At 34.3% G+C, this 14,291-nt stretch overlaps 1 protein-coding gene across 1 annotated transcript in view; it reads right to left on the bottom strand.

Annotated features, from left to right (window-relative positions):
• Window positions 1-14,291, bottom strand: part of LOC115435543 (glutamate receptor ionotropic, kainate 3-like) — an 87,756-nt gene that overhangs the window by 28,434 nt on the left and 45,031 nt on the right. The window contains exon 4 of the mRNA XM_030158015.1: window positions 6,490-6,608. Within this exon, the coding sequence (XP_030013875.1) occupies window positions 6,490-6,608 (119 nt within the window). The remainder of the gene's footprint in view (window positions 1-6,489; window positions 6,609-14,291) is intronic.

Genomic DNA, 14,291 nt, shown 5'->3' with positions numbered 1-14,291 from the left:
CGCTAACTAGCTTTTGTAAAGCAGCGTTAGAGTTAGTAATGAACATACGTCCATGTGGACAATGGACTGTCTTCTGCCGTCTTCACTCATTGGCTGAACACCAACAGGAAATAGAACTGGAATGCAAAAAATCTAAATCTTACCAAGTGTAGTTTTGTCATTTCTAATCGAAATATCTCATCACACGTAAAATAAGACATAATCACTTAAAGAGTAACTTTTCAGTGAGATATAAGAACTTATTTTTAGTTTAGTTTATTTCAAGAAATCTTACCAAGATAATTTTCACTTGTTCCATTGGCAGATTTTTTTTTTGCTTGAATATAGCAAAAAAAAAAAAAAAATCTTGAGTTAAGCAAAAAAAAATTATGACTTAAGCAAAAAAAAAATCCTGAATTAAGGCAAAAAAAACAAAAAACAAAACCTTGACTTAAGCGAAAAAAAAAAAAAAAAAAAGAAAAAAAAAAAAAAAAGAAAAAATCTTGAATTAAGCAAAAAAAAAAAAAAAAAAAAAAAATCTTGAGTTAAGCCCAAAAAAAAATCTGCCAATGGAACAAGTGAAAATAATCTTGATATGATTTCTTGAAATAAGATTCTATTTAATTTTTTTTTTTTTTTTAAATTTAATTTATTTGCACAAAATAAAAACAGCAATAGAAAAAACAACAACATTCAAACAAGTAACAAAATTGTGCAGGAGAGGTTAGAAGCCAAAAAGAAGGCTTATATGAATACCTCCCCCGAAATGAACACTACACAAAAACAAATAAAAAAAAAAGAATTAAAAAATACAATACAATTCTCAAGATCTATAGTCTAAAAATAAGTTCTTATCTCACTTACAAGTTACTCTTTTGGTGATTATGTCTTACTTTACATGTGATGAGATATTTTGACTAGAAATGAGAAAAATACACTTGGTAAGATTTTAATTTTTGCAGTGAAGTTCTATTTCCTGTTGGTGTTCAGCCAATGGGGGAAGACGGCAGAAGACAGTCCATTGTCCACATGGACGTATGCTCATTACTAACCCTAACCTTGCTTTACAGGAGCTAGTTAGCATTAGCATGATCCCTGTGATCAGCTATGACAAGGTAAGCTAACACTTCTATGACTAGTACGATGAGATATTTTGACTAGAAATGAGAAAAAACACACTCGGTAAGATTTAGATTTTTGCAGTGTTTACAGACGTATTTTTGATTCTTTAAGGCAGGGGTGTTAAACTCATTTTAGTTCTGGGGCCACATTCACCCCAGTAAGATCTCAAGTGGGCCGGACCACTAAAATAATAACAGTAAAAAAAGTCAAATTAACCCTTTCATGCATAGTGGTTACTACAGTGGACAGCAGTTCTTCAGCTGTACTCTTATATATTCATGGGCTTTGTTGTTTAAGTTCAGGGGTGTCCAATCCTGGTCCTCGAGGGCCGCTATCCTACATGTTTTAGATGTTTCCCCCCCTTTCAGCACAACTGAAGGTCATTATCAGGCTTCTGCAGAGCTTGATCATCGGCTTATTATTTGAATCAGGTGTGTTGGAGGAGGGATTCATCTAAAACATGCAGGATAGCGGCCTTCGAGGACCGGATCTGGACACCCCTGTTTTAGTTCCATATCAGCCAACACAGTGGACACAGTTATGCATCGTCCTATACACTGCAATTCATACCATTAACCCTTTCATGCATAGTGGTCACTACAGTGGACAGCTATTCTACAGCTGTTCTCTTGTATATTCATAGGTTTTGTTGTTTTAGTTCCATATCAGACAACACAGTGGACGCTTACGCTTCATCCCATACACTGACATTCATACTTTTAGTGTAATTTTGCTGTTCTTGATAAACCTGATCTGTAGTAACATGCTTTAAATCAGTTGCTAATTGTTATTAGACTATAATTAACAGTTTTCGTAATCAAAAAGGTTTTGTTTTTTTTTGTTTTTTTTGCATATTATCTCCATGAAGTTAGTAATAACTAGTATTGGAGTATGTTAAAATGTGAGAAAACACCAGATTATTTGCATGAAAAATGTTTTTGTTTCATAGTTTTTCTTCTTCCAACTCCTTTTCGAGTGTAGATGAATGATTTTGGAATTTTAAATTTGCATGTATTCTGTAAATGCTCAAAATAAACAAAAATAATGAATGAATGAACAGTTTTCACACAGTATATGATGGGTGGGTTTTAAATACATGTTTCTTTGCCTCAAAAATTAAATGCATGGTGTCCAGTTGAGTGGACGTGTTTGTAACTCCATGAAAAACAGGTTCATAAAAAAAATAAAATAAATCAATTGCATGTTTTTTTTTAGCCTAAAGAGGAATAAAAACACTCAGGAGAAAAATCTTGACTAAGGTTTTTATAATTCGTGCATGAAAGGGTTAATATAATTTAGCTGTTCTTGATAAACCTGACCTGCAGTAACATGTTTTAGTGTAAATCAATTATTATTTGTTAGACAAAAAGGTTTTTTTTTTTTTTTTTTGCATATTATCTCCATGAAGTGAGTAATAACTAGCATTAGAATATGTTAAAATGTGAGAAAACATCAGAGTAGCAGCATTAAAAATGTTTTTATTTCATTGTTAAATTAAATGCATGGACATTTTTGTAACTCCATGAAAAAAAACAACAAACAAAAAAAAAAAAAAAAAAAAAAACTTGATTGCATTGTTTTTTTCATGCCTAAGGGGGAATAAAAAAAAAAATTGACTAAGGTTCTCATGATTCATGCATGAAAGGGTTAAATTCTGATAATGTTAACATCTACAAAAATCTGAATAACATGAACAACTGGAAACATCTTAAGAAAAACAAGTCCAATTTTAACAATATTATGCCTCAGATTATTAGTTTATCCTTTACACATGTGCATTACAACTTACATTACAATTACAAATACACAAAACATTGAATAACAGGCAGAATACTGGTAAAATTGCATTTACTTATCTTAAGACATTTCAGGTTATTCACATTTTTTGTAAAGTAATTTTTTAATATAAACATTTTTATATAATTTTAATTTTTTTAAACTAAAACAAAGATAAAAATGTGCTGTTTTCATTATTTATAGGTTTAATATGATAGTATTTTACTGGTCTGACCTACTTAATGTCTAATTGGTCTGTATGTGGAATCTGAATTAACCCTTTCATGCATGAACTATGACAACCTTCATCAAGACTTTTTTCTTGAGTGTTTTTATTCCTCCTTAGGCATGAAAAAAACAATGTGATTGAGTTTTTTTTTTGTTCTCTTCATGGAGTTACATAATGTCCATGCATTTAATTTTTGAAGTAAAGAAACGTGTTTAAAACCCAATATCAGAAAGTGAGATGAAAACAATGAAATAAAAACATTTTTAATGCTGCTAATCTGATGTTTTCTCGCATTTTAACATATTCTAATGCTAGTTACAGGGTGGGGAAGCAAAATTTACAATATTTTGAGGCAGGGATTGAAAGAAAGTGTATGACCAATTAGTTTTTTGAAAGTCATGAGAATTTATTTGCCACAAGAAAATTGACATAATAGAAAATGTTTTTATTCTATGTGTCCTCCTTCTTTCTCAATAACTCAAATATTCGGGTGACAACTTCTCCCATTCTTCTTTAATAGTATCTTCCAGACTTTCTCGTAATAGTTTTGCTCATAGTCATTCTCTTCTTTCCATTATAAACAGTCTTTATGGACACTCCAACTATTTTTGAAATCTCCTTTGGTGTGACGAGTGCATTCAACAAATCACACACTCTTTGACGTTTGCTTTCTTGATTACTCATATGGGCAAAAGTTTCTGAAAAGGTATGGATAATAGTGTTAGGTATGATTATGACATCAATATATGTTTGGTTTCAAAACAATTGACGTAGTGCCTGCTGAGAAAAAACAACTAAATGTTCATTGTAAATTTTGCTTCCCCACCCTGTATTACTCACTTCATGGAGATAATATGCAAAAAAACAAATTTTTGTCTAACAAATAACAATTGATTTACACTCAAACATGTTACTGCAGATCAGGTTTATCAAGAACAGCAAAGTTACAGTAATGGTATGAATGTCAGTGTATGAGATGATGCATAAGTGTCCACTGTGTTGGCTGATATGAAACTAAAACAACAAAACCCATGAATATACAAGAGAACAGCTGGAGAACAACTGTCCACTGGAGTGACCAATGTGCATGAAAGGGTTAAAATGATTTTGACATCCTAAATTCTTAATATCTTCTGTGTAATTTTTGTATTTCACAAATCCATCCTACGGACCAGATTGGATCCTTTGGCGGGCCGGATTTGGCCCCCGGGCCACATGTTTGACACCTGTGCCTTAAGGTCTCATGCTCTTGTTGTTTTTTTTTTTTCATTTGAGCAATTAAATTATGTTTTTTTGTTTGTTTGTTTGTTTTTTTTTATTGATATTTTGACAGACAGTGCAACATATGCCATCATCAAAAAAAAGAGAAGACATACAGGGTGGGGAAGCAAAATTTACAATGAACATTTAGTTGTTTTTTCTCAGCAGGCACTACGTCAATTGTTTTGAAACCAAACATATATTGATGTCATAATCATATCTAACACTATTATCCATACCTTTTCAGAAACTTTTGCCCATATGAGTAATCAGGAAAGCAAACGTCAAAGAGTGTGTGATTTGCTGAATGCACTCGTCACACCAAAGGAGATTTCAAAAATAGTTGGAGTGTCCATAAAGACTGTTTATAATGGAAAGAAGAGAATGACTATGAGCAAAACTATTACGAGAAAGTCTGGAAGATACTATTAAAGAAGAATGGGAGAAGTTGTCACCCCAATATTTGAGGAACACTTGCGCAAGTTTCAGGAAGCGTGTGAAGGCAGTTATTGAGAAAGAAGGAGGACACATAGAATAAAAACATTTTCTATTATGTACATTTTCTTGTGGCAAATAAATTCTCATGACTTTCAATAAACTAATTGGTCATACACTGTCTTTCAATCCCTGCCCCAAAATATTGTAAATTTTGCTTCCCCACCCTGTAAACATCATTCACACTCTGGTTTTCAAATATGCACTTAAGACAAACACTAACAAACACCAGCAAACAAACTACAAAAACAAAAAAAAAAAACAAAAAAAAAAACACCACTTGTGCCTTACATTTAAGTTCTACATTAGTCCTCTCATTCTACCTCTCAGTCAGTATACTGGATTAGGTCAGACCAGACCCGTCGCCTTACGTTTATATAGACATCCTCTCTATTGACGTCAGAAAGGAGCCCCAGACTTTACTGAAAATATCTACTCTCCCCATTACTCTGTACACTCAAAAAAATGATTCTTGGCTCTAATAGACATGAAGTAATATTTTAAAGTAAAATGTAACTGAAATATATGAAATTTTAAGTTTATTTATCCAAAAAAGTCAAACATAATGTGAATATGCTTAGTATATAGTGAATCTAAACAAATAAAGTAAACTTTTATTTACTAGATCACATAAAAAGGCTGAGCGTCACAGTCAAACACAGTTTATGTAAAAGTTTGCATTAACTAAAGCAAATCTGACTGAAGGTATTTAATTTATTCAGATTGACTCAATATGATAGAAAAAAACATTGTATTAAATGCAACTCTTTACATTAAACTTATGTAATCAAATTACACGGAAAATTTACATGTAATTAAAATACATAAAGTCAACATTTTTGGCCTAATTATTTTTTTGAGTGTATGTGACTCGCTCAAAGGTAGCCATTCTTGTCATCAATTCAATCCATTCCTTAAAACTAAATTATGGGTTATTGAACGCTATTGAACATGTACCGAGTAAAATATTACTGAAAATGGATTAGTAATGCCTTACACTACTGCGTTACAGCAAAAAGTAATCTGTTACTGTAACGCATTACTTTTGTAACATATTACTCCCAACACTGTGTAAACCCGCCTTAGCGTTCGATGCAATCGCAGTGATTTAATTGGCGTGTGACTCGTTGGGCGGTTCTAAATAAGACATATGGATTCTCTACAGCGGGTCAGTCTGAAGCGCCACTTACACAGCGCTACGAACATCACACCAGCTCGCTGTAGCGTGGCTGACAGCTGGCATTTGTCAGACATGTTCCTCAACTTACCCTTTATGTCCCAGCACTCAAAAAAAACTCTTGAGCGGGGCCAGCGACTGCGTTATGGGAAAATAAATGCAGCAATGTTTTCCATCCTTACCTGCCAATCTGTGACAAGTGCCTGGCACCTACTCTTCCTTTCTTAAACAGCAGGTAGGTGACAACAGCCTTTCGTTGTCATGTAAGACTGAGCTCTCCAGTTGTTCTTGACAGGTAAATGTCTTATGAAACAGTCACAGAATGGAAATCATGGAGCTTGTCAGTTAAAGAGGCAGAAAGTGGGAGCTAGCAGTGCACAGGAAAAAAGAAAAAAAAGGTGGTGTGATAATATTGTTTGTGACAGGGAAGGGGAAGTGTGCAGCGCTGTACCTTGTTGCATTAAGGAACCGACTCCAAACCAGAAGCTGTTGAGTAGAGTGAAGTTGTTCTCCACTACATCAGATCCAGGGTTACAGGGGTGGGCGTCGTACCATTCATAGGGGCTGAATCTGCAAAATGAGATGCAAAGTTTAGACTCTGGTTTCTGATTTTTATGTTCAAAGAAACTGGAGGAAAGTCAAGTGTTGTTTTCACCCCGACATAAGAAGACTTGGAGTCATTACACATGTATTGTATGAACCAGTGATTCTCAACCTTGGGGTCGGGCCCCACGTGGGTCGCCTGGAATTCAAATGGGGTCACCTGAAATTTCTGGTAATTGATAAAAAATTCAAACTTACTAAAAAAAATTTACATTATATAGCCTAAAATTAATGTTTATTTGCAACATACGTTAGCAAACTATTACACGATCAAAAACAAATTAATTTTAGCAAATAAAATGTCTCTATTTTGAACGTCTGGGGTCGCCTGAAATTTCTAATAATTTATGAAAAAAAATTAAAAAAATTAAAACTTACTAATAAAAATTTACATTATATAGCCTAAATGTTGCCTAAAATTAATGTTTATTTGCAACATATGATAGCAAACTATTACACGATCAAAAACAAATTAATTTTAGCAAATAAAATGTCTCCATTTTGAACGTCTGGGGTCGCCTGAAATTTCTAATAATTTATGAAAAAAAATTAAAAAATTAAAACTTACTAATAAAAATTTACATTATATAGTCTAAATGTTGACTAAAATTAATGTTTATTTGCAACATATGATAGCAAACTATTACACGATCAAAAACAAATTAATTTTAGCAAATAAAATGTTTCCATTTTGAACGTCTGGGGTCGCCTGAAATTTCTAATAATTTATGAAAAAAAATTAAAAAATTAAAACTTACTAATAAAAATTTACATTATATAGTCTAAATTTTGCCTAAAATTAATGTTTATTTGCAACATATGATAGCAAACTATTACACGATCAAAAACAAATTAATTTTAGCAAATAAAATGTCTCCATTTTGAACGTCTGGGGTCGCCTGAAATTTCTAATAATTTATGAAAAAAAATTTAAAAAATTAAAACTTACTAATAAAAAATTACATTATATAGCCTAAATGTTGCCTAAAATTAATGTTTATTTGCAACATATGATAGCAAACTATTACACGATCAAAAACAAATTAATTTTAGCAAATAAAATGTTTCCATTTTGAACGTCTGGGGTCGCCTGAAATTTCTAATAATTTATGAAAAAAAATTAAAAAATTAAAACTTACTAATAAAAATTTAAATTATATAGTCTAAATTTTGCCTAAAATTAATGTTTATTTGCAACATATGATAGCAAACTATTATACGATCAAAAACAAATTAATTTTAGCAAATAAAATGTCTCCATTTTGAATGTCTGGGGTCGCCTGAAATTTCTAATAATTTATGAAAAAAAAAAAAAATTAATTAAAACTTACTAATAAAAATTTACATTATATAGCCTAAATGTTGCCTAAAATTAATGTTTATTTGCAACATATGATAGCAAACTATTACACGATCAAAAACAAATTAATTTTAGCAAATAAAATGTCTCTATTTTGAACGTCTGGGGTCGCCTGAAATTTCTAATAATTTATGAAAAAAAAATTAAAAAATGAAAACTTACTAATAAAAATGTACATTATATAGTCTAAATTTTGCCTAAAATTAATGTTTATTTGCAACATATGATAGCAAACTATTACATGATCAAAAACAAATTAATTTTAGCAAATAAAATGTCTCCATTTTGAATGTCTGGGGTCGCCTGAAATTTCTAATAATTTATGAAAAAAAATTTAAAAAATTAAAACTTACTAATAAAAATTTACATTATATAGCCTAAATGTTGCCTAAAATTAATGTTTATTTGCAACATATGATAGCAAACTATTACACGATCAAAAACAAATTAATTTTAGCCCCCCCCCCCCCCCCCCCCCCAAAAAAAAAAAAAAAAAAAAAAGTCTCTGTTTTGAACGTCTGGGGTTACCAAAAATTTGTGACGTTAAAATGAGGTCATGAGCCAAAAAAAGGTTGGGAACCACTAGTATAAACTGTCTTGGTTAGTTCTATTGAAGATTTGAGCCCAGTAGTTTTTACTTGTATTTTTTTCTATGTCTGGTTTGCAATTACACAATTATTATTATTTTTTTGTATTTTACTTTTTTAAAATTATTATTCCCAATTATACATTTACATAAACATGTACTTAGACATAAGAAACCACACAGACACAATATATACAAACAAATTATACAACAAACCTACACACCTATTAAAACCCCCCAAAAAAGAAGAAAAAAACCCCAAAAACAAACAAACAAACAAACAAAAAAAACACAACAAAAAAACCAACAAGATAAATAATGTTACCAACTCCTCTTTACAATACTCAGAGCTGATTAAGAGTTAATATAATGTAAACTAACAACACATTTCTACATCAAGAGGAGAAATTACACAATTAGCTTATTTATCTACTCATTTATTTATTTTCATTTATATATTTATATTTGTTTATACATTCATTTTCTTGCTCCTTTTTTTTCTTCTTTCTCTTCTTCTCATTCTATCTTTTAAATCTTATTCTTACTCTAGGAAAGTTAGTGTATTTTTAGAATATGTTGTATTTATTGAATGTATTTCATGTACTTGGATGAAGCCGTTCAATCTGAGCAGACTTTTCTATACCTGTCATGTTTAACAATTTTCTTCTTTGTTATCTAAGTGATGTTTGTTATGGTAGTCGTTTGTCCGGGACAACAGATGGAAATTAGCTTCTCTGCTAAATCTGGTGCATGCATCTTGTTCTTTGTAACTAATGCCAATACACACTGTCCTGTAACTAAATAAATAAATACAAATACAAATTACTAGTAGTGATGCACCAATACCAGTATCGGCTATCGGGGCTGATACTCAGCGTGTGTACTTGTACTCGTAAAAGTACTCCGATACAACCACACCAATACCACTTCCGGCAGCGTGACATTTGCAGTTAAGTGCAGAAGGTATGCAGCGCAGGAGTAATGTTAGCAGTGTGGAGATTTTTCAGAATAAATGATGGTGACAAAAGTAACGCTGACTGCAAGTAACGTTAAAGACACAGACGGATACGGACGGAGTGTTCTGTCTGTCCTCTGCATACATTCCATCCATGACGATGACGATGCAATACAAATCAAAATAAAATACTAGGATATATATCACGATACTAATAAGGCGGTATTTTTACCTCCGCCAAGGAGGTTATGTTTTTGCCAGGGTTTGTTTGTTTGTTTGTTTGTCTGTCTGTCTGTCTGTCTGTCCGTTAGTGTGCAACATAACTCAAAAAGTTATGGACAGATTTGGATGAAATTTTCAGGGTTTGTTGGAAATGGGATAAGGAAGAAATGATTAAATTTTGGTGGTGATCGGGGATGGGGGGCCCACGGGGGGGCCCACTGATCAGCCTTGGTGGAGGACTGTGCTCTCCGAGTGCTTCTCGTTTATAAAAGATTATTTCTTGGAAAACTAACATCTGCTTCTTTCAGATGGCAAAAAGTGCTTTTAAGACGCTTGAAATAACTGTTATTTAACAGAAAACTACATGTATGACCTGCAATATCGCAATAGTACTTTTGTTGTATGCAAAATACTCATGTGAATATAGAAATAAAAGAGCTTCCCAAAAAAACAAAAAACAAACATGAACCTCTGCCCTGTCTGCATTTGAATAAATACCTAAAAATATCGACACAGTATCGTGAAATGAAATATCATGATATTTTCTTACACCCCTGCTAACACTGGTCTACAAGGAAAATGCTTCCAGGATAAAAGTAATGAAATTTTACCACATGAGAGTCACTGATAAAGAAAAATCAAGTCAAAAATGCTGGTTGGCTGAAGTTTACAAGATACAGCCTTGGGTCAAAATGTGAAATTCAAGAATTAACAAGAGAATGGGTTTGACTCAAAAGGAATATTTGTCTCAGAGCTACAAGATCTACTTCAAAACACTGTCTGCACATTAGAATACATTCACTTTACAGGTTCTATTTAGTGGAAGATTTATAAAACTTTTATATGAATGTACATAAACCAATATATGTGTGTAATAACACTTTATCATATACCTTGAAAACATGAGCAAACCGGCACTTTTGTCATTTATTTTCCAATTAATCTTATTAAAATACGTAACATTTAGCACATTTAATGTCTGAAGCAAATCATTTCTAAAAAATTGTAGACCAGTGTAATTAGCCACTTTGATATGCAAATAAAATTCAAATTAATATCATTTCTAACTGGCAAAAACGTTGATAAAGATCATAAATGCAAACAATTTAAAGACTGTATTTTTGTTTGTTTTCTTCCAAAAGAACCACTAACTCAGGTGACAATATCTACTGGTTGTGACCAAACCAGTATTTCTTCCTCACTATACACGTTTTTCTTACCTGAACCTAAACTAGATCTATCATCTATTATCAGGATCAGAACATTTCAAAACGAGCCGATCTGTACCGAGCCATATCTGTCGATGTCTTCTCACCAATTTCTTCTAAGCTTTGTAGTTAAAGGTGACGAATGAAGCACAAAAGTATCATTTCTCAGATGATATAAATGTCATGTTTAAGAATGTGAGGCTGGAAGATGCCTCTTAAAGCCACAAGGAACTATAAAGCGTGCGTCGTTCTAAATCTGTGTGACACCTGCTGAAATCGCTGCACACCATTATTTTTTTTTTTTTAGACAGATCCTGAGATAAAGCACACTAAATGTCACTACTCTCCCTGTTTAAAATGCCTATTATGTGAAAAAATCATGTTCAAGTCCCTAATGCTGGGTGTTCCGCTGAGGAGAACTGGATCCTCAGACTCCAGATAGGATCATCTCCTTGTAAAGTGACATATCTGTAGCTGTGTTTAAGTTCTAATGACTGGAGACATTTAAACGTATTTTTTTCTTAAACTAGATAAGGCCTTAGTGAGAATAATCTGAGACGATTAAATCAGATGGATTTTAGTCTATTTTTTTTTTTTTTTTAGTATTCGACAGATAGAGACACTTTAATTATACGCTGTAGGATATATTCTGATATGTCAGCGCTGTATTTTAATCAGATCTGACAGATGGACGGTTGTGATACAAGTTTATGATGGTTTCCTTCGGGTTTATCTGACCTGACATCTGAACTGATCAATACAAGACGGGAGAGCAGTGGTGTAGTCCAGGGTATGCGGCGGTATTCGGAGTATACCTACTTATTTTTCAGTCATCACTGCGTATATCCACTTCTAATTCCCCCTGATGTGCACCATTCAGTAGTATTTCAGTCAAATTGCCTATGTTTTCCATGACCCGCCCTACTCTGCCTGTAATTGGCTCATACTTGGTACCTTCACTGATTAGATTGGTTAACTTTAGGCATGAGGACTGATGAGCCAATCAGAGGCAGAGTAGGGCGGGTCATGCCGAGGAAAATATTGCTAATTTAGTGCCAGAGCTTAGCGCTGTCCACCTCTGGAACCTGATTGGCCACTTCAGGTGCCAGTGCCACCCCAGTTGATTGACAGGTCACTGCACGTCTCGTTGAAAGATGACGATTATTGGAAAGGCAGAATAAATGTCTTTCAAATGAGTGACACATATTGAAAGAACCGACTTTCATGGAATACATAATTCTGAGGTAAGTTATAAGGTGGTTTCAGAATGAAGTCCCTTTTCCATTGGACATCTGTGCAAAATTTTACCGATATTTACTAAATGTCAAAAAAACTAAAGTGCGGAATGTCGGTTTTTCCATTAAATCACAAATGCGATGATTTGTTTATTATCGTGAGATGACACGAGAAGTCGTTCCATAAACATGGCGACGAAGGTAAATATGGTGTTGATTTACAGATATATTCATTATTATTATATATTACCCCTCTATCTCGTACTAAATTAAAAAATGATTGGGTTTCCTGGTGTGTCCACACATACCGTGACATGTTTCTTCTTCTAGATCAGGGGTCGGCAACCTGCGGCTCCGGAGCCGCATGCGGCTCTTTCATCCTTCTGTTGCGGCTCTGCGTGGCTTGGGAAAATAAATTATAAGTGTCCGATTGAAGTGTATGTTATTTGTCTCAAAAACGTGTATCATGTCTTCTTATTAAGTCAAAGTTTTTAACTTCTTTCTTCACACCTTGTGCAATTTCGGTGATCAGCATTCGCCTTCTTCAGAGACGTTTGACAGCACTTGACGTGTCAGCTGGCAGCCGGCAAGCGCAGAATGCCCTGCGACACCAAAACTGCACAATATCTGAACAAAGTATTTTATTTGTGATTGTTCGTTTGTTTAATTGTAGTTGTAAATTGTAAGATTATTGTGCGCTGTTTCCTCATACGATCTATGGTCGATGCATTTCCCCGTTGAAGCCTGGCTTCTATGGGAGTCTATGGAACCGAGTGGAACCTTTTTTTTCATTGCATCAAAACTGGACGGTAATTGGATAAAGGTTTTCTTTGAGTTCAAATGAAATTATACCCTGTATGTAAATGGGTCTGATATGTGTGAGCTTGCTGTCTTATCTATAGGTTGATTCGTTGTTAATATGATGATTTAAAAACAAAAGACAAAAAACGAGGCAATAAAAGGATAGTAATAAAAGCACATTTTCTCTTTCTTTTTTTTTATCGGTGGATTTTTCGGGGTTTCCTTTGGATTCGTGCCGATACGGGATTGACTTGCTTTTTCGCCGGCTGTGGATTCACGGACTTAAAATGACTTGAAAGACACTTGAAAGTGAACAAATGTTTGTTTTTCGTTAGAGTAGGACTTTTAATTTATTCTTAAAATATAAAGATTAAAAAGAAGTAATTATGTCTGTCGTAATATCATTTTCATTTAACATTACGCACGACGTGCAGTAGGGACGAGATGCCACAGTATTTGGCACCGTGCTGCGGTACCTGGTACCAAGCCGTGGTACTGAGCTGAGCTGTGGTACCGAGCCATGGTGCCATGGCACGACCAAGGTGCCGCGGCACCTCGGGGCCAATGCTAGGTGCTGTGGCACCGCAGTACTATGGTTCGGTGCTGGGTGCCGTTGCACCGCAGTGCCACTGCTCGGTGTCAGGTGCCATGGCACCGCTGTGCCACAACTGGGTGCCACCAGTGCTGCGGCACCACCGGCACCTTGAGCCGAGGCACCACTGCGGTGCCACGGCACCTGGCACCGAGCCATGGTACGGCCGTGCAACGGCACCTAGCGTTGGCCCCGAGGTGCGCCGCGGCACCATGAGCCGAGGTGCGCAGCACCAAGCCATGGTACCGGTAAAATCGTTGTATAAGCCGTGTCGGAGTATAAGCCGCAATGTTTAAAGTGTGGGAAAAAAGTAGCAGCTTATAGTCCGGAATTTACGGTGTATATAGGCTAACATCTTCATTTCAAGTGTCAAAAAGTGTTTGCGGCTCCCAGTGTTGTCTTTTCTGTGGAAACCGGGTCGAAATGGCTCTTTGAGTGTTAAAGGTTGCCGACCCCTGTTCGAGATGATGATGAAATTCTTTATTCAGTCATCACATCCACAACAACTGTCAACACTACAAACATTGCCAACAGGATAGTGACTGAAAAGGCACAGGCAGAAGCAGAATGTTTATTTTAATGCCTGTCCTACATAACAAATTCAGCTACCCAGTGTTCAATATAGGAAAAAGAAAAAATAACATTGCATACAACCAAACAAACAAGCAAAAACATAAAAAAGTGAAACTAA

This window comes from Sphaeramia orbicularis, chromosome 16, assembly GCF_902148855.1.
Source record: "Sphaeramia orbicularis chromosome 16, fSphaOr1.1, whole genome shotgun sequence".
In the NCBI taxonomy this organism is placed as follows: domain Eukaryota; kingdom Metazoa; phylum Chordata; class Actinopteri; order Kurtiformes; family Apogonidae; genus Sphaeramia; species Sphaeramia orbicularis.
This window is presented reverse-complemented; position numbering and strand designations above follow the sequence as displayed.